A 26,384-nucleotide genomic window follows, 5' to 3' on the forward strand; every position below is an offset into this window, starting at 1 on the left:
AATAGTAATATATACAAAAATTATGAAAATAGTAATATATCCAAAAATTATGAAAATAGTAATATATCCAAAAATTATGAAAATAGTAATATATCCAAAAATTATGAAAATAGTAATATATCAAAAAATTATGAAAATAGTAATATATCCAAAAATTCCGAAAATAGTAATATATCCAAAAATTATGAAAATAGTAATATATCCAAAAATTACGAAAATAGTAATATATCCAAAAATTACGAAAATAGTAATATATCCAAAAATTATGAAAATAGTAATATATCCAAAAATTATGAAAATAGTAATATATCCAAAAATTATGAAAATAGTAATATATCTAAACATTATGAAAATAGTAATATATCAGAAAATTATGAAAATAGTAATATATCAGAAAATTATGAAAATAGTAATATATCCAAAAATTATGAAAATAGTAATATATCCAAAAATTATGAAAATAGTAATATATCCAAAAATTATGAAAATAGTAATATATACAAAAATTATTAAAATAGTAATATATCTAAAAATTATGAAAATAGTAATATATCCAAAAATTATGAAAATAGTAATACATCTAAAAATTAGGAAAATAGTAATATATCAAAAATTATGAAAATAGTAATATATCTAAAAATTACGAAAATAGTAATATATCCAAAAATTATGAAAATAGTAATATATCCAAAAATTATGAAAATAGTAATATATCCAAAAATTATGAAAATAGTAATATATCTAAAAATTATGAAAATAGTAATATATCCAAAAATTATCAAAATAGTAATATATCCAAAAATTATGAAAATAGTAATATATACAAAAATTACGAAAATAGTAATATATCCAAAAATTATGAAAATAGTAATATACCTAAAAATTACGAAAATAGTAATATATCCAAAAATTATGAAAATAGTAATATATCAGAAAATTTTGAAAATAGTAATATATCTAAAAATTATCAAAATAGTAATATATCCAAAAATTATGAAAATAGTAATATATCTAAAAATTATGAAAATAGTAATATATCTAAAAATTATGAAAATAGTAATATATACAAAAATTATGAAAATAGTAATATATCTAAAAATTATGAAAATAGTAATATATCCAAAAATTATGAAAATAGTAATAAATCCAAAAATTATGAAAATAGTAATATATCTAAAAATTATGAAAATAGTAATATATCTAAAAATTATGAAAATAGTAATATATCTAAAAATTATTAAAATAGTAATATATCTAAAAATTATGAAAAAAGTAATATATACAAAAATTATGAAAATAGTAATATATCCAAAAATTACGAAAATAGTAATATATCCAAAAATTACGAAAATAGTAATATATCCAAACATTATGAAAATAGTAATATATCCAAGAATTATGAAAATAGTAATATATCCAAAAATTATGAAAATAGTAATATATCTAAAAATTATGAAAATAGTAATATATCTAAAAATTATGAAAATAGTAATATATCAGAAAATTATGAAAATAGTAATACATCCAAAAATTATGAAAATAGTAATATATCCAAAAATTATGATAATAGTAATATATCCAAAAATTATGAAAATAGTAATATATCCAAAAATTACGAAAATAGTAATATATCCAAAAATTACGAAAATAGTAATATATCCAAAAATTATGAAAATAGTAATATATCTAAAAATTATGAAAATAGTAATATATCCAAAAATTATGAAAATAGTAATATATCTAAAAATTATGAAAATAGTAATATATCTAAAAATTCTGAAAATAGTAATATATCTAAAAATTATGAAAATAGTAATATATACAAAAATTATGAAAATAGTAATATATCCAAAAATTATTAAAATAGTAATATATCCAAAAATTATGAAAATAGTAATATATCCAAAAATTATGAAAATAGTAATATATCAAAAATTATGAAAATAGTAATATATCAAAAAATAATGAAAATAGTAATATATCCAAACATTATGAAAATAGGAATATATCCAAAAATTATGAAAACAGTAATATATCTAAAAATTATGAAAATAGTAATATATCCAAAAATTATGATAATAGTAATATATCTAAGAATTATTAAAATACTAATATATCCAAAAATTATGAAAATAGTAATATATCTAAAAATTACGAAAATAGTAATATGTCTAAAAATTATCAAAATAGTAATATATCTAAAAATTATGAAAATAGTAATATATCCAAAAATTATGAAAATAGTAATATATCCAAAAATTATGAAAATAGTAATATATCCAAAAATTATGAAAATAGTAATATATCCAAAAATTATGAAAATAGTAATATATCCAAAAATTATGAAAATAGTAATATATCCAAAAATTACGAACATAGTAATATATCTAAAAATTATGAAAATAGTAATATATCCAAAAATTATGAAAATAGTAATATATCCAAAAATTATGAAAATAGTAATATATCTAAAAATTATGAAAATAGTAATATATCTAAAAATTATGAAAATAGTAATATATCTAAAAATTATGAAAATAGTAATATATCCAAACATTATGAAAATAGTAATATATCCAAAAATTATGAAAATAGTAATATATCAGAAAATTATGAAAATAGTAATATATCCAAAAATTATCAAAATAGTAATATATCCAAAAATTATGAAAATAGTAATATATCCAAAAATTATGAAAATAGTAATATATCCAAAAATTACGAAAATAGTAATATATCTAAAAATTATGAAAATAGTAATATATCCAAAAATTATGAAAATAGTAATATATCCAAAAATTATGAAAATAGTAATATATCCAAAAATTACGAAAATAGTAATATATCCAAAAATTACGAAAATAGTAATATATCCAAAAATTATGAAAATAGTAATATATCCAAAAATTATGAAAATAGTAATATATCCAAAAATTATGAAAATAGTAATATATCCAAAAATTATGAAAATAGTAATATATCCAAAAATTATGAAAATAGTAATATATCCAAAAATTATGAAAATATTAATATATCTAAAAATTATGAAAATAGTAATATATCCAAAAATTATGAAAATAGTAATATATCCAAAAATTATGAAAATAGTAATATATCCAAAAATTACGAAAATAGTAATATATCCAAAAATTATGAAAATAGTAATATATCTAAAAATTACGAAAATTCATGGAGCAGGAAGTTATTTATAGTTAAAAGTAATTTTTACGGAAAATTGTGTAAAATTGCATTTTTCTTAGACGTTATAAAGTAAAAGAATGGAAGACAACCGAATCCCAAAGATGATCTTCCACGGAGAACTGGAAAATGGAACCTGTAAGGTAAGAGGCCAGAAGCTTTGCTACAAAGGTGTTACAAAGTGGCACCTGAAAGCGATGAACATCAATGTCGAGAGTTTGGAGGAACATACTAAAGAAAGGATTAGCTGGCGGAACAGTCTCCACAAAGGGAAGGAAGAAATAGAGAGAAAGATTGGAGAAGCCTTAGAGCTCAGACACTATCGACGACCCAACCTTGACATCCACATATGTGGTACCTGTGACCAGACGTTTCACACAAAAAGAGGATTATGCCAACACCGAAGGATAAAGCACTGAGGACTTGATGATGATGATGATGATGATGATGATGATGATGATGATGATGAAGTAAATAGTATGAGTCTACACACAGGGAACATAACTCAAAATGAATATTTTAGATTACTTCTTCATGGCTGTAATATTTGTTGCCTATAGTGAAAGACTTTATTTAACTAAAAACACAATAGCAGTTGTTCTATTTGATGAACTTTCTTAATTTTTAGATATATTACTATTTTCGACATGACAAGTACGTAATATTGTTTTTGCTTAAAACAACATATTTTTAAAAAAAATCAATTTGTCAACTCGATCTTAACAAGCACCAAAAGTTGTTATGATAACTATGCCGTAGAGTGCGCTAGGAAAAGTTATTTATTTCATTCTCAAATCCTCCAAACTTTGGGGTAAATCCTCTATGCAATTAAAAAAATAAAACAGATGTATAAAAGTACCTTATAACGTCCACTCAATATATTCTGACATTCTCTGGAGTCCAAATATTCTTGGTACACATCCCGCTGTTCTTGAGTAAGTCTACAGAACAGAACCTAGAAATAAAAAAAAAACAAGAAACAGTTAACTTATTCAAGACAAATTTTATTTATATTTGAAAAATATATATTCAAATTAGATTCCATGATGAAAACAGTAATCCAAATAATTCAAATAAACATAAAATATTTGTCATAAAATTCAAATAAAAATAAAATATTTGTCATAAAATTTTAATAAATATAAAATATTTGTCATAAAATTCAAATAAACATAAAATATTTGTCATAAAATTTAAATAAACATAAAATATTTGTCATAAAATTCAAATAAACATAAAATATTTGTCATAAAATTTAAATAAACATAAAATATCTGTCATAAAATTCAAATAAACATAAAATATTTGTCATAAAATTTAAATAAACATAAAAATATTTGTCATAAAATTTAAATAAAAATAAAATATCTGTCATAAAATTTAAATAAACATAAAAAATATATGTCATAAAATTCAAATAAACATAAAATATCTGTCATAAAATTTAAATAAACATAAAATATTTGTCATAAAATTTAAATAAACATAAAATATATGGCATACAATTTAAATAAACATAAAATATCTGTCATAAAATTTAAATAAACATAAAAAATATATGTCATAAAATTCAAATAAACATAAAAAATATCTGTCATAAAATTCAAATAAACATAAAAAATATATGTCATAAAATTCAAATAAACATAAAAATATTTGTCATACAAATTCAAATAAACATAAAATATATGTCATAAAATTTAAATAAACATAAAAAATATTTGTCATAAAATTCAAATAAACATAAAAAATATTTGTCATAAAATTTAAATAAACATAAAATATCCGTCATAAAATTTAAATAAACATAAAATATGTCATAAAATTTAAATAAACATAAAATATATGTCATAAAATTTAAATAAAAATAAAATATCTGTCATAAAATTTAAATAAACATAAAAAATATATGTCATAAAATTCAAATAAACAAAAAATATCTGTCATAAAATTCAAATAAACATAAAATATTTGTCAAAAAATTTAAATAAACATAAAATATTTGTCATAAAATTTAAATAAACATAAAATATCTGTCATAAAATTTAAATAAACCTAAAATATTTGTCATAAAATTTAAATAAAAATAAAATATTTGTCATAAAATTTAAATAAAAATAAAAAATATATGTCATAAAATTTAAATAAACATAAAAAATATATGTCATAAAATTTAAATAAACATAAAATATTTGTCAAAAAATTCAAATAAACATTAAATATTTGTCATAAAATTCAACTAAAAATAAAATATCTGTCATAAAATTTAAATAAAAATAAAATATCTGTCATAAAATTTAAATAAACATAAAATATATATGTCATAAAATTCAAATAAACATAAAAAATATGTCATAAAATTTAAATAAACATAAAAAATATATGTCATAAAATTTAAATAAAAATAAAATATCTGTCATAAAATTTAAATAAACATAAAAAATATATGTCATAAAATTCAAATAAACATTAAATATGTCATAAAATTCAAATAAACATAAAATATTTGTCATAAAATTTAAATAAAAATAAAATATCTGTCATAAAATTTAAATAAACATAAAAAATATATGTCATAAAATTCAAATAAACATAAAAAATATATGTCATAAAATTTAAATAAAAATAAAATATCTGTCATAAAATTTAAATAAACATAAAAAATATATGTCATAAAATTCAAATAAACATAAAATATCTGTCATAAAATTTAAATAAACATAAAATATGTCATAAAATTCAAATAAACATAAAATATTTGTCATAAGATTTAAATAAAAATAAAATATCTGTCATAGAATTTAAATAAACATAAAAAATATATGTCATAAAATTCAAATAAACATAAAAAATATCTGTCATAAAATTTTAATAAACATAAAAAATATATGTCATAAAATTTAAATAAACATAAAAAATATATGTCATACAATTTAAATAAAAATAAAATATCTGTCATAAAATTCAAATAAACATAAAATATTTGTCATAAAATTTAAATAAACATAAAAATATTTGTCATAAAATTTAAATAAAAATAAAATATCTGTCATAAAATTCAAATAAACATAAAATATTTGTCATAAAATTTAAATAAACATAAAAATATTTGTCATAAAATTTAAATAAAAATAAAATATCTGTCATAAAATTTAAATAAACATAAAAAATATATGTCATAAAATTCAAATAAACATAAAATATCTGTCATAAAATATAAATAAACATAAAATATTTGTCATAAAATTTAAATAAACATAAAATATATGGCATACAATTTAAATAAACATAAAATATCTGTCATAAAATTTAAATAAACATAAAAAATATATGTCATAAAATTCAAATAAACATAAAAAATATCTGTCATAAAATTCAAATAAACATAAAAAATATATGTCATAAAATTCAAATAAACATAAAAAATATATGTCATAAAATTCAAATAAACATAAAAATATTTGTCATACAAATTCAAATAAACATAAAATATATGTCATAAAATTTAAATAAACATAAAAAATATTTGTCATAAAATTCAAATAAACATAAAAAATATTTGTCATAAAATTTAAATAAACATAAAATATCCGTCATAAAATTTAAATAAACATAAAATATGTCATAAAATTTAAATAAACATAAAATATATGTCATAAAATTTAAATAAACATAAAATATTTGTCATAAAATTTAAATAAAAATAAAATATCTGTCATAAAATTTAAATAAACATAAAAAATATATGTCATAAAATTCAAATAAACAAAAAATATCTGTCATAAAATTCAAATAAACATAAAATATTTGTCAAAAAATTTAAATAAACATAAAATATTTGTCATAAAATTTAAATAAACATAAAATATCTGTCATAAAATTTAAATAAACCTAAAATATTTGTCATAAAATTTAAATAAAAATAAAATATTTGTCATAAAATTTAAATAAAAATAAAATATCTGTCATAAAATTTAAATAAACATAAAAAATATATGTCATAAAATTTAAATAAACATAAAATATTTGTCAAAAAATTCAAATAAACATTAAATATTTGTCATAAAATTCAACTAAAAATAAAATATCTGTCATAAAATTTAAATAAAAATAAAATATCTGTCATAAAATTTAAATAAACATAAAATATATATGTCATAAAATTCAAATAAACATAAAAAATATGTCATAAAATTTAAATAAACATAAAAAATATATGTCATAAAATTTAAATAAAAATAAAATATCTGTCATAAAATTTAAATAAACATAAAAAATATATGTCATAAAATTCAAATAAACATTAAATATGTCATAAAATTCAAATAAACATAAAATATTTGTCATAAAATTTAAATAAAAATAAAATATCTGTCATAAAATTTAAATAAACATAAAAAATATATGTCATAAAATTCAAATAAACATAAAAAATATATGTCATAAAATTTAAATAAAAATAAAATATCTGTCATAAAATTTAAATAAACATAAAAAATATATGTCATAAAATTCAAATAAACATAAAATATCTGTCATAAAATTTAAATAAACATAAAATATGTCATAAAATTCAAATAAACATAAAATATTTGTCATAAGATTTAAATAAAAATAAAATATCTGTCATAGAATTTAAATAAACATAAAAAATATATGTCATAAAATTCAAATAAACATAAAAAATATCTGTCATAAAATTTTAATAAACATAAAAAATATATGTCATAAAATTTAAATAAACATAAAAAATATATGTCATACAATTTAAATAAAAATAAAATATCTGTCATAAAATTTAAATAGACATAAAAAGTATCTGTCATAAAATTCAAATAAACATAAAAAATATATGTCATAAAATTCAAATAAACATAAAAAATATCTGTCATAAAATTTAAATAAACATAAAATATTTGTCATAAAATTCAAATAAACATAAAATATTTGTCATAAAATTTAAATAAACATAAAATATTTGTCATAAAATTCAAATAAACATAAAATATTTGTCATAAAATTTAAATAAACATAAAATATTTGTCAAAAAATTCAAATAAACATAAAATATTTGTCATAAAATTCAACTAAAAATAAAATATCTGTCATAAAATTTAAATAAAAATAAAATATCTGTCATAAAATTTAAATAAACATAAAAAATATATGTCATAAAATTCAAATAAACATAAAAAATATATGTCATAAAATTTAAATAAACATAAAAAATATATGTCATAAAATTTAAATAAAAATAAAATATCTGTCATAAAATTTAAATAAACATAAAAAATATATGTCATAAAATTTAAATAAACATTAAATATGTCATAAAATTCAAATAAACATAAAATATTTGTCATAAAATTTAAATAAAAATAAAATATCTGTCATAAAATTTAAATAAACATAAAAAATATATGTCATAAAATTCAAATAAACATAAAAAATATATGTCATAAAATTTAAATAAAAATAAAATATCTGTCATAAAATTTAAATAAACATAAAATATCTGTCATAAAATTTAAATAAACATAAAAAATATATGTCATAAAATTCAAATAAACATAAAATATTTGTCATAAAATTTAAATAAAAATAAAATATCTGTCATAGAATTTAAATAAACATAAAAAATATATGTCATAAAATTCAAATAAACATAAAAAATATCTGTCATAAAATTTTAATAAACATAAAAAATATATGTCATAAAATTTAAATAAACATAAAAAATATATGTCATACAATTTAAATAAAAATAAAATATCTGTCATAAAATTTAAATAGACATAAAAAATATCTGTCATAAAATTCAAATAAACATAAAAAATATATGTCATAAAATTCAAATAAACATAAAAAATATCTGTCATAAAATTTAAATAAACATAAAATATTTGTCATAAAATTCAAATAAACATAAAATATTTGTCATAAAATTTAAATAAACATAAAATATTTGTCATAAAATTCAAATAAAAATAAAATATTTGTCATAAAATTTTAATAAATATAAAATATTTGTCATAAAATTCAAATAAACATAAAATATTTGTCATAAAATTTAAATAAACATAAAATATTTGTCATAAAATTCAAATAAACATAAAATATTTGTCATAAAATTTAAATAAACATAAAATATTTGTCATAAAACTACTAAAAAAAATTCCTTTTAGTTAAAAAAAAGTCAAAGGAATTTTTCAATAATTTTATGAAAGATATTTTATGTTTAGTTGAATTGTTTTCCTCACAATGCTTCGGTTTATAGAATCTTTCTGTGAAACAAGAACAGAAGAGATGACGAACAGAAAACCATAGCAAGCAACATTGAGATCAGTGATTGTTGAGAAGGGTGGCATGGTTCTACAATAATATAATAATCAAAGTTAAAACCTATAACTAACTTAACACTAACTGGTCAGAATCTCCAAGAAATATTATAACGTTTTAATTTTTCTAACAATTCTTTTTACATGGGTAGAAAAGGAGATTAAAGATGGCTGAGAGTTGTTTGAAGATTGTTTTTGGAGAGAACTGTAGAGACATGAGAGAGAGAGAGAGAGAGAGAGAGAGAGAGAGAGAGAGAGAGAGAGAGAGAGAGAGATTAGTATTCTCTATTCTCTGAACTAATTAACTATTTTAATAAGGATAGTGGGGTGGGCACAGCAGATAGAGATCTTAGAGGAAGCATTTCGCTCTTGGTGATTATCAAAGTTTTCCTTACAAAATTATTAGAGATGTGTCTCGCGTGATTCCCATACATCATGTGGCATGTTCTGACGTCTCTTTGTTTTTACTCTACTTTTAACCTATTTGATCTTCCTAATCTTACATGACATCTCTTCTTATTTAATATACGTATGAACTTGTTTATTTTCTAAACTTTGTAGCACTGCAACCTGCACTTAGTACGACCTAGTCAAGATTAACACTAGCTGATGCTATTGCTATCTGACATAGGGCCATCCATTATGTAACAAAACAAATTTGAATTAGTGAAACAAAAATCTGCATTTTGATGAAATTGTTTAATTGGTTGTTATAAATTTCCCCGATTAAAATATTGACATACTTTGTTTGAGTCACTATGAACAAGATTTTTTTTTTTAAATAAAAAAAAAAGGGACTTACTTGTTCATTTTTCGTTGGAAGATTTAGGTTGACTTTTACATCCGATTTCATTCTCCGCAGAAGATAAGGACCGATTGTATCCCTTAACACACATGCACACTTGTAGGCTGTTTTTACCTACAACAGAAAGAAAATTTTTTTATACATTTTTTACATTTATGAAATAAAAACAAAATCAAAGCAACTGTAGAAAATTTGTTTTTTTGCAATAATAAATTCCAAACAATTAGAATTCAAGACATCTTGAATCACAAGAGGTTTTAAGAGAATTGAATTTCAATAAAATGTTGAAACTCACCTCACTTCAAAAAGTTAATTGAAATGGTTTAGAGGACACTTTGCTAATTGTCTCATCAGTAATAGGTAGTTTGGGATGAAATCAAGAATTCAAATAATTGAAACGTTTGGAATATCAATATCAAAAATCGGAAAAATTTACCCTGATTTCAGATTCTAAAAATGATTGTTTTTTTTGTTTTGTTTTTTTTTGTTTAAAATTTAATTTTTTATTGCTGATACCAATGATAAAATGAGAAATATTTATTAATTTTAAACCATTTCAGAAAAAATGGCTTAGTAAAAATGCAACAGTTAAAATGGGGCAAGTGAATAAATAGAAAAAAATGGCACAATTGAAAAATATAGAATTGTGTGAAATTTATTAAAATCCTGGATACAATACATAAAAAGAAAAACATTAAAAAGTTTGCTGGATTAAAAAGAAAATCATAGCTACATTTAAAAGTAGATGAGGAGCAAATATAGACTAAATCCTCCATAGCCATAAAAAATTAAATTCTTTTAAGGCGATTTTTGAATAAGAACTGGAATAGGTAATTTGTATCAGGATTAAGAAAAATATTGGAATCGTCCCATCACTAGTAGTAGGTGTAATCTTCACATTCACAGAGCCGATTACTCTCAATTTTTTTTATTTGGGGGATTATCTTAGAAATAATATCTAGCAAAACAATTTCCAGAGTATTCCCAAATTGAAGAGGACCATGCCAGCTTAATGTGCCAAGAGTCAGTATAGAGTCCAACCGACTCCAACTCCTTATTTTAAAATCTTCCACTATTCAGTAATAATTAAGGCCGGACTGAAAAATCTAACCAGGACTCCTAGCATTCTTACCAGTTTGACTTTTACTCCTTTATAATTCAGCTCAGAGTTTTTGACAATTTTGCACATTGTGTCAAAGTCTGCTTGCAATGCATCAATACACATTTGGAAAATATAAGTGAATGGTAATGAAACAAACATGTTGGACTTTTATGATTGAAACTTGATGGACAAGCCAGGCACAAACTGAAGTCTATTTGTACGAAATATGGTTGGATAATAGAAAGCATTGTAAATTTTATTACTGTTTATATGGGTAGTATTTTTGGGGGGAGGGGGAATGTTACTCTGTATAAACTCATTTTGTTTTTGTTAGTTCTACCTTCTCCGATTTTCTCCTCCTTCCACTTCTATTCCTAATAAAAGTGTGACACAAAATGAAAAAAAGAAGAAAGAAACGGATGAACGTATTAGCATATTAATATTAGAATGAATAACTGTTTAAAATTAGGGATTAGGACGAAAACATACCTGGATCTCGGTTGCATTAGAATAGCCACCCTGAACGATCGGCACTGAAAAGTGCTGCATATAATCAGGCAAAGTGCCTAACTTTCCAGGAAATACAAAATCAAACAAGGACCATAATTCCTTCAAGTTGTTCTGGATTGGTGATCCGGAGAGGATTATTCTGTGAGGTGTACGGAACTGAAACATAAAAAAGAAAGGCTGCTGTTGATGAATAGGCACCTACAGATTTGCGTGCATGACTACGAACAAAGAAAGCCGAATCCAAATCTATAAATATAAGAACTTCCGTGTGTTTTACCGCCCCCCCCTTCCCCATGTTAACAATGGCTTTCTAAATTTTCTGTGGAATGTGAAAATACACAAGGTGGCAACTAAAATACGGTCATGACAAAGACAAAAACATACGAAAGCACATACGTAGTAAACAAATGTTTGTAAACCAGTTTGTGTTACACACAATGGAAAAACATACAAAAATAAAACTTTTGTACTTATAAACAACCAGAAAAAAACAACAGAAAAAAAAAAAAAAACAATTCAAGAAAAGTACATTAAATTAATTCGGCAAAGTTTGTTAATGTTCGCCAGTGTTGGAAATGCTCAGTGAAACTTACCGCTGATGATGTAAGTACTGTTATTTTCTTGGATGCCTATTCAGTAACGGTATCAAAACATCTTTACAATTTGCCAATGCATGAAGTACCATTACCATATCTGCCAACACTGAGAATTGAACCTTCAACCTTCAGAATATCACTTTTACAATTAATTTTTTTTCCAAGTATTCTAACCACTGCACCACGGCCGCAAAATACAATTGTGAATTACTTAGGACCTGTACCATTATCAAAAGCATATACTGATAAGTATATACATGCTGGCTGATGGAACGAGAGCATGGTACCCCCATGAAATAAATAAAGGGCTCTGTTCTTAATTCCATCCCGATTCCCAAGTTTGACAGAAACATTCCTGAGTTCAACAAGATATATCTGAAGAAGATCACATCTTACATCGACCAAAATGAGAACAGTAGTGTAAAGAATGCTAATTTATTGAGTTAATAGTTTAGCAATTTTTTTCTCTTGGAACCAAATAGATGATGCTTACCATTTTACATGCTAATGTGGCCTGAGCATCTGGATTACGGATCTTGTGCCCTTCATCAAGGATAATATAATGCCACTGATGCTTTAGAAGGTGGTCCTGACGCATTACCAGACTATTGTAGGATGTTATCAAGATGCCGCAGTAGTTATTAATGCTATAGATTAAATTTTCCTGCAAGAAAAAAAACATTAATGCAAATAAGTGAACATTTTCTGTTATCTTTTATATATAAAACTCGATGATTGTGTGTTCCTTATAGAAAAAAAGGTTAGAGAATCTACGTAAAATCTGAAAGTCTAACCTTCCAACAGATACATAGGAATATAACAAATAATGAAACAGGATGACAAATATCGAAAAATTGGCCAAAAGCATTAATTCTTTCACCATTTTTTACAAGGAGGGATCACTTTTTTTTTGCAAGTCATTCAAGCCTCGTGTCAACGACGTCACATAAAACAGTTTATTTCGCATACCCGTGATGTCACAATTGTGGTGGGCGCATTGATAAGACTGTTTGCTTTTTTTTGCACCTCCTTTTCTTCTTGCACGTCACGGCCTGCTTAGTACTCTGTTTTTTTTTGCTGAAACAACATCCTTAAACACCCCTCCATACACTGTGGAAGACAATCAAAATAATCCCGAATGTCTAAGTACACCCCTCAGAGGGTTATGAGTGTATATTCTTCTTAAAACTTCAAATATATTCTATTTTTCTGAATTTTATATCATATGCATAAAATTCTCTAGGGTAGATAATGGAAGTGGCCTAAATCTCTACATTGTGTCAAATATGTGTTTCCACCTTTAAGTAATCCATGAAGACAGAATCCTCTTAAAACTTCAAATACATATATCCAATTTTAATGAAATTTGAACAATATGTATAAAGACACTAATTCAGAGATTTCTAAGATTTCCACTTCTTCTGACTACATTAGAGCAAAATGGGAGGAAGGAGGGCCAGTTAAAACAAAGAGATTAATATAGTGCTATGAGCATAATGAAAAAGTACTTATGAATGATCCTCAATAAATCATGAGCAGGCTCAAATCATTCCTTTGAATAATGGCGATTGAGAAGTGCTCATAGAAACGAGTCAACTCACGGTGATCCCTGGTATGATGCATCATTAATAAGCCAAGCCAGTTTCACGTTCAATAAAATCTTTCAATTCATAGTTCACTAGCTGATTACCGAATTTATCTATAGGCTTGGCAGGCTGAAAAAACAACACCTTAAGATTTACAAAGTCGTGGCAAAAATATGATATATTTCTGCCATTGTGATAGGCCTTTCCTTACAATTGTTTTTACAATACATTGTTATCTCTAAACAACCCTTCAATAACTTTCCATCTTTTTTTTAGGCATTTAAGAAAAATATATTAAATATTTATTTTTTTAGTGTAGCTGCATTTAAAAAAAAAAATTTTTTTCTTGGTTCTCATGTACTTTTTGTACCCCTATTTCTCATTTTTTCCTCACTCACGTGCCCCTATTTCAAATTCGTAACAGTGGATTGCTTGTTAAGTGAAAGTACAGAATAGTTAAACACTCTCCCCATATTAAGAAGGATTTTGTCAACAAACATACACAACCTGAGTTGTTTGTTTTATTCACTGATTTTTAGTATAAAGAAAAGATTTATTTAAACAAAAATGGAGAGAATATATATATTTTTATGTTAGGTGGGTTGTTCTTTTTAAAGGGGGGGGGGTTTAAGAAGACATTTTAATAAACGAACGTAGAGATCGTGATTTTTTAAATGAGAATTTTGGATGCTCTCCTTTATTGTCCTTGGTGAGTGAAGGAGAAATCCTTCTAGACTTAGGCAATTTTTATGCATCAAATATTAAATCTTTAGTTTAATTTACAAAACTTTTAATAAACAAATAAAACATTGCAGGGATCAGTTTACAAACTTTTTCGTTTTTTCTGGAAGCAAAAGAATAAAGAGACAAAGCTTAAAAATAATTAAATTAAAATAAAAAATGATTTTTCTTATTTCAAAATAGTTTTTACTTGATTACTAAATTTGGGAATATGTTATATTCCAAAAATTATGTAAATTAATCAAGCAGTTTTTTTTTTAATCAAGAAAATCAAATTTTATGACAAAGCAAGACAGAAGATTTTGATTTGCCATATTTTATAAATAATGGAGAGACAACTAAATTCGAACTATCAAGACCAAAATCAGTCTTGTAATGGATACAATTTACTATTAAAATCGGTAAAAATTTAAAAAAAATGATTTTCTATATAAAAAAACAAAACTACTTTATCAATTTGTGTGATTTTTGGAATATGACATCGTCGTTCTGTGATGGGCATGTACATCATAAAGATTTTTCTGCAATTTATTTTTTTGAAATAGATTGAATTCTAAATAAGTACTGAAATTGTTTCCAGAATTTTTAGACAAATTTAATAATAAATACGTATGGATTTTTGATGAGGGACATTTTTATGAAAATATTTTACCTCACTTCCAGTGAAAGAACCTGTGGCGTGCAAAACTGCAACTCTAAAAGGCGGCCACCAGTTATGAAATTCCCGAACCCATTGGTACATGACAGTTGTTGGACAAACAATTATGCAAGGCCCCAGACCAACATAGCTGAAAAAAAAATTGAAGCAATTAGTTTGATGCTCGATTTTATGTCATATCAACAGTCATCAGATAATTTTATGTCAAAATCATACATGCTGTGTGTTCTTTGGGCGGAGTTAGCTAAACCTATTAATGCTGCCAAAAGTCAAAAGTTAAGTACATTAATGGCCTTTGTTCTGTCTCAAGAGACAATGGATACTCTCTGTAAGAGTGCCTGTGCATGTAATCACAAAGCAAAGGTTGCGCAATCCCATATCTCACTTATGAGTTGGCACTGCTTGGTTCCAGTGGCAAGGATAAGTCCAGGATGACTGGAAACAATGCCAAGTTGAGAGCACATACAGCACCTGGTATTTCCAAATGGTCACACATTTAGTACTGACCAGGCTCAATGCTGCATAACTTATGTGTTTTGAATATGACTAGTTTGTAGATCAAGATTATCAACTCACTTTAAATTTTTATCCCTGAGTTTACTATTGCTGATAGCTGCCAAGAAGACAATTGTTTGTATCGTTTTACCCAATCCCATTTCATCTCCGACGATACCTCCAGCTTGTTGGCAGTGAAGCTCCCATAACCAACGCACACCCGTCTTTTGGTATCTGAAATGAGAAAATACAGAATAAGACACGTTTTATTCCATAGTCAGTACCTACATTTTCAGAACATTACTTTGAATAGATGTCCTAAAGCAAAATTTTATTTTCATTATATCTAAAAACCTTTACTACCGGCACATAAGTTATCTCCCTTTGTATGAAAGAGTTCTGTTCTTTGTGTTAAGTTCTTAGAGTGATCTCCCTTGCTTGTTGTTGTTGATTATTGACTGGAAAACAAAGATGGAGGGTTTGATAAACGGATATGAGTCTAGGATTGGAGTTATGTGACGTGTAAATCATAGATCTTTGCAAAACACAGTCAATGATACCAACTTTATTTTGGTAGCTCAATTAGCCATTGAATTATGACCATTCAAAGTTGGTTGGAAATTAGAAAATTTGCTGTTTTGTGTGCTATTGGTCCAGAAGTCAACTTTCACAATGTATAACTACAAATGCAGACTTTAAACAAATATAACATCATCTTAGGGTGAATAGAAATCAATCATAATAAAAGCAATAACTTTTAGATTAAACCCGCATAAACATTATTTCTCTAATAATAAAAAAAAGTACAAAATTTATACAGAAATGTAACTTCATTCATATAAGATTAATTTCAACAGATAACACATTGGATTTTCTTAATATGATTCATAGTATACTGGCGATCAAGCTAGATTTTTCTTTTAAGTGTAAATAAACAAACTCCAAAAACGTTCAATGTGAGCATCTTTGCAAAACACTGGTACTAAATTTATTTTGTAGCTCATTTAGTCAACGAGTGGCCAAAGCTTGTTGGAAATTAGAAAATTTGCTGTCTTGTATCCAAAAGCCAAATTTCACAGTGTATAACTAAAACTGCAAGTTTCAAACAAGTGAAAAATCTTTACAAATGTAATATCGTCTTTTAGTTACTGAAAATTAATCATAATGGAACAATAATTATTAGATTAGGCTAGCCTAAACATTGAAAAATATCCCAATACTTTTTAGAAAAAACAAAACAAAACACAATGACATGGAAGTGCAACATAAACAGCATAATCACATTGACACACTGATTCTCATTATATCATCGAAGTTAAGCAACGTTGAGTCTGGTCAGTACCAGATGGGTGACTATTTGGGAATACCAGGCGTTGTATATAGGGGAATGTCGACACTACTTACAAGAGCTGCAAAATCTAAAGTCGTCATCTCCCCTAACGGGCTATACATGCGATTATGGATCGCTTGTGAATTTCATACTCCCATGAAACTTTCTCCTACATAGGAAGCCGGTTCAACCTGCCCAGTGGGAGTGCCACTTCAGTATGGTATGGTATACATGCAAATCTGCTCCTGTTTACAATTTATTTACTTTAAAGTATGTGTAACTTTCACTGTTTATGCAAGATTCATTTCAACATATTGACTCTTTGTAAGATAAAAACACAGTAGAAATCAAACTAAGATAAAGATAAATGAAATGGATTGATTGTCTATTCCAAAGTCCCGGGATTCTGATTGAGAAAGGAGTCCTCCTCCAGTTTTCAAGCTTAATCAAAATCGTCGATGAAATAGTTTCTTGTAGTGTATGCATTGACCACTTTCTAGTGCAGGAGTGAATAATAAGCGCCGGATTACAATGACCATTTAGAAGATTATAGGCCAAAATGAGCTCTCTGCATAATCGTTGGTGCTCAAGGGAGAAAAGGTTAAATGTCTTGAATCTCCTTTCATAAGGCAGATCCATTCGAGCAGCCAGTCTTTGAACTGTATCACGTATCAGATATGAAGCAGAATCCTGGACACCATACTCTAACAGAATTCTTCTATTCTAAATAATATTCTAAATTTTACATAACACCTGTATATATTTCTTGCTTTGCAGCTATAAAACCTTTTCATGTTTTTGTTTTTTTTTTATCTATTTAAGAGTCACCACTTATCAAGGCCTGAAGGCCACTCGAGGATAAGGGTAAATGAATGTAAGGTGATAGTGCAGTAATCACTAATGGTGTAAAATTGGGTAGAATTTGGATTATTTTTGGGGACAGCTAAACATCATAGCAATAATAATGAATGCCAATGCAGACTATAATATCCAAGAAAAAACTTACTTATAGAGTTTTTTCCAAAGTTTTTTTGGCACTTTTAGACCACCATCAAATTCAGCATCCGAGTCAGAATCCGAATCTTCGTCTGGACCATTTGCTCGTTCAAATTCTTCTTGTATACGGAATTTCCTAAAACAAAGTTCAGAAAAGAGTTTAATAGACAAAACTGAATTTAATTGATCAATAAAAATTTTTGGTGCTTTAATCAGATTGGCACTTATAGTGATGAACAAAAATGAAAAAAAAAAAACTTTTATATTGTACTTACTTGTCATGGAATGAAGATTGTATATTCAAAAAAATTACAAAAATTGATTACGTAGTTTCTTTTTTTATTTACAAAAAACAAATTTGCCGTTTTATTACCAATAAGTGACAAACAAGGCCATGTTTCTCTAGAGAATATAGTAAGGGGAGGTAATCAGTGATTATTTTGACAGTTTCCATATACATTATGGTTGTCTGCCCTTGTCCACTGATTCGTTGTTTTCATTTTTTTTACCCTTATCAAAACAGTAAAATTTGATTTTCTGGAATTAAAAAAAAATACTAGTTGATCAAATTACGTAATTTTTGGAATTTTTCATCTTTGTCTCGTGACTGATACGTACATCATACAGACTTTTCTGTATTTTCTTTAATTTTAAATGCCGCCATAAGTGCCAATCTGATTATACGTTGGGTCCTGGATATAGCCTTAAACTATATCCGATGGTGAGGTCCCAGCTTGGGGGCTTTGGGGAGTGTGGAACCACCCCTTAATTGCCATAGCTCCCAGGTCCACTCTGACCCGGAGTGGTAGTACCTGTTAGGGTCCCAACTATGGGTTAAATAGAAACCGACTTGAAAAAAAAAACAAAAAAAACAAATAAATTCTATCAAAAATTTTTTCTTCAAAATCACTGGATTCGGCATTAAATAACCTGAAAAGAGTTGATATGCCTTCAAACAAAAATAACCAAACCTGAATATGTGTCGAAATTCCATTGTTTTAGGAATATATAAAGAAAAGTCAGACCCTCCATCCCACATGGGTTCTTTCGATCTCTTAGGTATTTAAAGCTACATGCATAAATCTTTTGTGATGACACGGCTGCTATATCACTTACCCTAGATGCAGAGATGGATAGCTCGCAATGTTATCAAAGCCAACACCTCATAAAATTTGATCTAAGCTGCTTTCACCTTTACGGCTGTATTTCTTTCTATTTGACATGCTCAGTGCAGGTGATGAATCTGAACTCCGTATGGCCACAAGGGTGAAGGCAGCTTAGGTCAAACTTTGTGAGTCGTTCCTTTCAATAATTCTTAATCAACATTTTTAAATGTGTTTTCAATAATTCTTAATCAACATTTTTAAATATGTTTTCAATGATTCTTAATCAACATTTTTAAATGTGTTTTCAATAATTCTTAAAAAAGAAAAAAAAAGATGAGCGCAAAAAGTGCTTTCAATAATTAGAAAAAAAAAAAAACTACTTTCAATTAAGAATTATTTATTCTTAATTAAAATAAGACCAAAAATCTTTTCAATGATTATTAAATAAAAAAAGAATGATTGGAACATAAACGTAAAAAAAATAAAGAGTACATGCAGAGGAGATAGAGGTGTGAGAGAAAAAAAGCGAAGGAATGGATTTGTTTTGTTATCACTTCCAGTAGCAGACACGCTAAAAGTTAGAAAGTACATTAACTGACTATTACCAAATTTTGTGAGGGGTTGCCTTTGATAACATCGCAAGCTGTCCCTCTCTACATCCGGGTTATATGGTATAACAGTTGTGTCAGGAGCCTCATGATACATGGCAGTGAATGCCAGATTCTCGCTCAGCCCTTTCTCGCCTGTCTGCAGCGCAAATGACAGATCCATCATCATATGGATCTTCAATGTGAAATTTAACAAAACCAAACCAAACACAAACTGAAAACAATATGGTTGCCCAGCATGGATCCATTATCTTAAAGATTAATCCATTATGCTGGTATGGTTATATGGAATGTTCATCTTTTTGGATAAACCATTGCAGATACATGGATGTCCTGTATTGCAGAAAAGTTAGCTGATCAAAGAAAAATTGGAAGCAAGTGATTCAACAGGACAGCATAGAATGGAATTTGGAAAAAGCTGATTGTGAGAACTGGAGAGTGAGCTTGCATGATATGAGAGAATGTCTGACCAATGAACAAGGGAAAATTGACGTTAAATGAACGGAAGTTAATTCAAAAATACTATTTAGAATATTCATGCTATGTTTCAACCAATGTAACCTCCGACCTTCTTCAGTTCTATCTTGTCAAACTCTAGAAACTTTCTGTCGAACTTTCAAATCTGCACAGAATTTCAACCACTTTAAACCATGAGGATAGCATGCTCTTGTTCCATCAGCCATGACCAAATAGAAGTCTTAAGTAATCCGCAGTTGCATTCTAAGTGTCACTTGTACTGAGGATTGAACCTTCAACCTCTAGAAGAATGTCATGTACAACTGAATTTTTTACCTAATACTTTATTTGTTATGCCGCAGGTCCCTGTGACCAATCCAAATAATACAAATTATTAATCCTCATCTCAAAAAGTTAGCAACAACTTATAATTTAGAGGCCCTCCTCTTCATTACATGTCTCTTTAGTCTTGCGGCATATGCTAACTTATATGTAAATCTTGTGCTGAGGAGACTAAATAATAGCTGCTGTGTCTAATTATATGCTGGTAGTTCTTATGAAGTAACAAGATTTCATTACCTCATATGTAAACGAGATGCTGCCGACTTGAATATTTATTTAGTTGATTTATTTTACCAGTATATCAACCCTTTTGGATTATTTAATGCTGGAGAAATGGTTTTGTGTTTTTATTTATTCACTGTTTCTTATTTTCTAAATATATGTTATTTGATAGATATATTGTATTTTTTGGATGATTTTTTTTTGGCTATATTTTGTTGCATGACTTTGTTTCTTTTACAAATTCTAAAGAGGTTTTTGGGATCAACTTTGTTAAAAATGTCTTTCAGATTGTTTTCTTGGTAGTATTTTATTTGTGTTTGATTTAAATCTATGCAGTTTGTTAGGATATGTTTCACTGTGTAGGGTTCTTGACAGGGGTACAGTTTGGTGCTTTTTCATCTTTTAGTAGGGTGTTATTACTTCTTTTCTTGTCGTTTTCATGTTGTAGACTTTAAATTCTGCCTATTCTTTGAGGGTGGGTTTAATTTGGTAAGTTCATTGTTTTTGCAAGAGTTCCATAGTTCTTGCTATTTTAATATAATAAAGTTATTAGTGGTTTGTAGTCAGTGTGCTTTCATGTTGAGTTTGTTCATTTTGCAGCTCTATCAGCTTTTTTTTTTCGTTTTAGTCTGACATGGCTGGGTATCCAGCAAAAGTAATGTTTTTGTTTTGGGTAATTAAGTTGCCAACTTAAATAAAAGGCCTATTTTTCAGACAGGTAAATTTGGAGTCGTGAGTTTGAACAGCAATGTGATGACTAGGGTTATGACAACAGAATATTCTTTTCATTGTTTTGATGCTCAAGTATATATCCGACACATTTAATCAACCGAGAACCACATCACTCTGTATAAAAGCATATAAGGTATTAACAGATACACACTCGAGAGTCAAAACAATGAAAAGAATATGCTATTGTCCTAGCCCTAGTGATGACTTCAACCAAAATAATAGGTAGATGAAAGTACAGAATAGTTAACAAAACAATCTATTTTTAAAGGTACAGAATAGTTAACAATTTATTATTTAACCACATGCTAGCTAATATGTAAATTTTGCGCTGGGTAGACTAAGCAACAAATATTCTAGAAACTTACTTTAATCTATTCTTGTAATATTTCAAGTTGCCATCATCCTGTGTTTTCTTCATGGAAGAATTTCCTGCTAAGCGACATTTGCCTTGGTTACTTTCTTCATCTTCATCTTCATCTTCTGAACAACTAATATCTCCAGCTTGTTTGAGACTTTGTCTTTTCAATGTTGGGTGTTTCCGCTTTATCCCACGTTTTACTGGTACGGCTGAAAATAGATAACAGATTAAACTTAGATATAAAGGAAAAGGGATTATTCTGTTGTAAGTGGATTAACTCTTAATAGTGTGCTGAAATTTTGGTAAAAGTCGGAGGTTATATTGGCCAAAAGATGAGAACAATAGTCCAAACAATTGAAATTATATATATTATATCAATCCTGATCTAAAAAAATTTTGTTATTAAAATATTTCTTTACTTCTGCAGATGATCCAATATTTTCAGAGAAACAAATAACTGAAGAACATCCAGACATCTACTATCATCGAAAAGTTGTGAGATCAAACAAAACTATCATTAACAACATTCCTTCATACAACCAGACAACCATTTTTTTCCAGTATTGTTGGAAAAATAAATGATTGAATATTGTAATCAGTTTAAAATTCATTGTGTTTGTCTTGTTTTTCCTTCAAAAGTTTTAATCGGCCACACACACACGCACAGATGTCAGATCTTTAAATTAAGACATGATCTTGATGTTTACTGCATCTCCAAAATTTAGATACATCTTCATATTTTGTGAAAATTTCAAAGACTTAGACCTGTGAATAATTACCAAAAAATAGCTAAAATGGTTTGTGTTTTCATTAAAATGCATTTAGACGGATATTCATTGACAAATTTTGTATTCTAAAGGGTGATAGTCAGCTAACATACTTCCTAACTTCCGGTGTGTCTACTACCGGAAGTGGTGACAAGGCAAATCGGTTTCTTCACTTTTTTCTCTCACCCCTATACCTCCCCTGTGCATGTACTTTTTTTCTTATTACATTTTTCTGATCATTTTTTTTTCTTATTTAATTATTGAAATTCTTTGAGATGCGTAATTTGTAGATTTTATTTATTTATTTATGGACTGTTATCCTTATCTTTATAGTTGTTGTTTCACGTTTCGGACAACTATTCCTATCTTCAGACAATACTCACCTCGAACTATAGAGATTCAACATCTCTATCCTCTGTGCCACAGGCTCTGAAGGGCAAACAAGGTTTGATTTTTGGTCTTATAAATCCAAATTCCAGGTGAGCATTGTTGGAAGATAGAGGTTTACAACCTACCCAGAGTCGGCCAGAGGATTAGTTGGCCAAAATGTGGTGAGATGATAACAACTATGGAAGACAGTAATTACTGTGGATACAGTTAAGAGATTCAGCATTCCTATCCTGTCACAGTTAGCCACCTGACGAAGGCCAGAGGAATAGTTGGCCAAAACATCGTGAAACAGCAACTATAAAGATGAGGATAATAGCCCGCAAATAAATAAAACATTCTTTTCTTATTCAATAATCATTGAGAAGTTTTTTTGGTTTTGGGAATGTACAGCATAATCATGTTGACACACCGGTTCCCGCTGGATCACCGAAGTTAAGCAACGTTGAACCTAGTCAGTACTAAATGGGTGACCATTTGGGGCTTCCAGGTGCTGTATATTCTCTCGGCTTATCTCATCTCTCCTTGCCACTGGACCCAAACAGTGCCGATTCAGGAGAGGGGCGTGGTTGGCGATTGCGCAATCCTTGCCTCACAATTATATGTGCAGCTACCCCTACGGGGGTATCTTTTATATTTTGAGACTGAACGGAGGCATTGGATATTAATAAACGTACATGCATTTATTTGTGAAAATCAGACTTTAGATATGAAAGGTCGTTAAAAAAAACAAAAGACAAAAGATTACTCACGCACATCAGGCAGCCAGTCATCATCACTATCGTTATAACCTCTACCATCACGGCAATCCTTATATCGGTTTCTCTCTTGGAAGCAACTGTCACTGTCATTATCATCGTCTACCATTGTTGCCGGTAATGGATCATTCGTCTTGGTGGGAGAATCATGCTGGATTTTTTTACGTTCATCAAATCGATTAAGTTTTTTCTTTTTGTAATTGTTTGGGTAAAATCTAGAATCTTGTAGGTATGAGGATTCTTTTTGTTTTGGAACAGACGATGTGGAACTTGAACTTTTTTCCTTATTTTTTGTTGTTGACAACATCCTGGCTTTCTGCGTGGCTTGCTCTTTCTCCATCAAGAATTGGTCAAAGAGGGATTCAGTGCTCAGTGCGATACGTTTCGGAGCTTCTTTGGCGGGCTTCGTTACAGAACCGAATGGTGTCATCTCTCCAGTTCTGATCATCTTTTCCTGTTCGGTCTCCTGTTGTGATTTTCCAAATGACAACATCTCATGTAAAATGGATAGTTCTTGTGTTTCTGAAAAAAAAAAAAATGGAATGATAGCATTAAAAGAATAAAGAATCTATAGTACCACGGATGACCTCAAAAGTCATCACTCATAAATTTGTAAAAATCATTTTTGTTTAAACTTCTCCAGAGTAAAACCACGAAAAATAATAAAATCATTTATTACAATTAAGGTTTTTGTTAATTTTTTTTTACACTTTGAATCAAGTTTGTTATTTTTTATTGAATCAAGTTTCCCGGCCTCTCTGATCACAGCTTGGCTTTTTCTATCGGTTCTTATCAGCAGTCAATTGTGCCTGCACCAAAATCACACAAAAAAACAAATAAGTACCCATTTTTTTTTTGGTAAGAAAACTTCTAGAAAAGTAAAATTATCAAAGAAGAGGTTATTTCTTTTGGAATCTTTTTATTTTTTTGCTGACTGTTGGCTGTCAATACCATAGATGGAGGAGAGGGGGAAGTGGAAGGTAGCTTTCATCAATGTGATTTATGATGAAGACAAACCGATTGTTTCCAAACTTGTCAAGCCAAAACCACTATCAATAATTTTCCACACTCTTTATCTATGCCTAAACCTAAATGTAGATTCCATGAACAAAGCCTCTTTCTTAGAACTGCATACCTGTGGAACTCTCTTCTGTTTTCCTGTTGACTACAATTTGATTGTTCCCAAGTCCAATGTAAACAAGTTCTTGATGAACCGTCCCCCTAAATAATCCGATTTACAAAATTTCCACTACCTATGATTACTATACTATAATCCCATTGACTAATGTATACCCATTAACCCTTATCCTCGAGTGGCCTCCGGGCCTTGATAAGTGGTGACTCCTTTGTAAAAAAAAAAAAAAAAAAAAAAAAATTTTTCTCATATAAATTAAGTATGTACTGATAAGGCTGGTTCCTCATTCTCCCTTATTGCGTTGCTTTCATCAACTGTCAGTCATGTCTGTGATCAAAACTTGACTTTTTCTGTCGGTTCTCATCAGCAATCAGTAGCGCCCTGCCCAACATCACAAAAATCCGGGTCAAATAATAATATAAGTAGCAAAAAAATGTAAATAATTTTCGACTTTTCTTTGATATGAAAAAATATGTAAAAAAAATTTCCTTTTGATCTGAAGTTAAGGCAGACGTCAAAAACCTAAATCTATTAACCTTTATCTGAATTGCTTCATTTACTGTTAATCTTAGCAAGGAAGCATTAAGTACCATTTTTTAGTATGGCTCTACCAAGGATAGAACTCCAGTCATCTGGCCTATAATGGGAAAATAGTTAATTATGCGTTCAAAGATAACCATTAGTATATCTGCAGTAGAAAAAGCTTGTCTAAATTCATACTGTTAGTCAGAAAGAAGTTTGACATTAACAAGATAGCAGACTATCACTAGATTGGTTAATGATTCAATGATTTTAGCAAAGAGAGGGAGGAGACTGATGGAGGATAATTTTGGAGGATTAGTTCTTTCACTAGAATTCTTGAACAATGGTACTACAGAGGCAATTTTCCAGTTATCTAGATTCTACAAGGCATTTATTGTAGAGTTTGAAGAGGACAGAAGCCAGTTCAGCAGAGCATTCTTTATTACTCTAGCAGGGATAACATCAGGCCCACATGTTTTGGAGGTATGAAGGGTTTTTATGATGCCTCGGACTTGGAAAAGGGAGTGATGATTAATTTATAAAGTTTAGCTTCTGTCTGCAGTGGGAGATTTGGGAGGGAGTTGTTTGTAGTATCTAAGGTGGAGTTCAGTACAGATCTCTGGACAAGCAGTTCAG

General features: G+C 26.9%; 1 protein-coding gene across 1 annotated transcript in view; it reads right to left on the reverse strand.

Annotated features, from left to right (window-relative positions):
- LOC145284506 (DNA excision repair protein ERCC-6-like) overlaps positions 1–26,384 on the reverse strand; it is an 83,120-nt gene that overhangs the window by 41,693 nt on the left and 15,043 nt on the right. The window contains exons 6-14 of the mRNA XM_080133388.1: positions 24,086–24,613; positions 22,187–22,388; positions 18,366–18,491; positions 16,111–16,263; positions 15,529–15,664; positions 13,043–13,213; positions 11,933–12,109; positions 10,339–10,455; positions 4,058–4,153 (exon numbers count right to left, since the gene is read on the reverse strand). Coding sequence (XP_079989514.1) covers positions 4,058–4,153; positions 10,339–10,455; positions 11,933–12,109; positions 13,043–13,213; positions 15,529–15,664; positions 16,111–16,263; positions 18,366–18,491; positions 22,187–22,388; positions 24,086–24,613 — 1,706 coding nt within the window. The remainder of the gene's footprint in view (positions 1–4,057; positions 4,154–10,338; positions 10,456–11,932; positions 12,110–13,042; positions 13,214–15,528; positions 15,665–16,110; positions 16,264–18,365; positions 18,492–22,186; positions 22,389–24,085; positions 24,614–26,384) is intronic.

This window comes from Euprymna scolopes, chromosome 9 (assembly GCF_053919585.1).
Source record: "Euprymna scolopes isolate OS-2025 chromosome 9, ASM5391958v1, whole genome shotgun sequence".
Lineage (NCBI taxonomy): Eukaryota > Metazoa > Mollusca > Cephalopoda > Sepiida > Sepiolidae > Euprymna > Euprymna scolopes.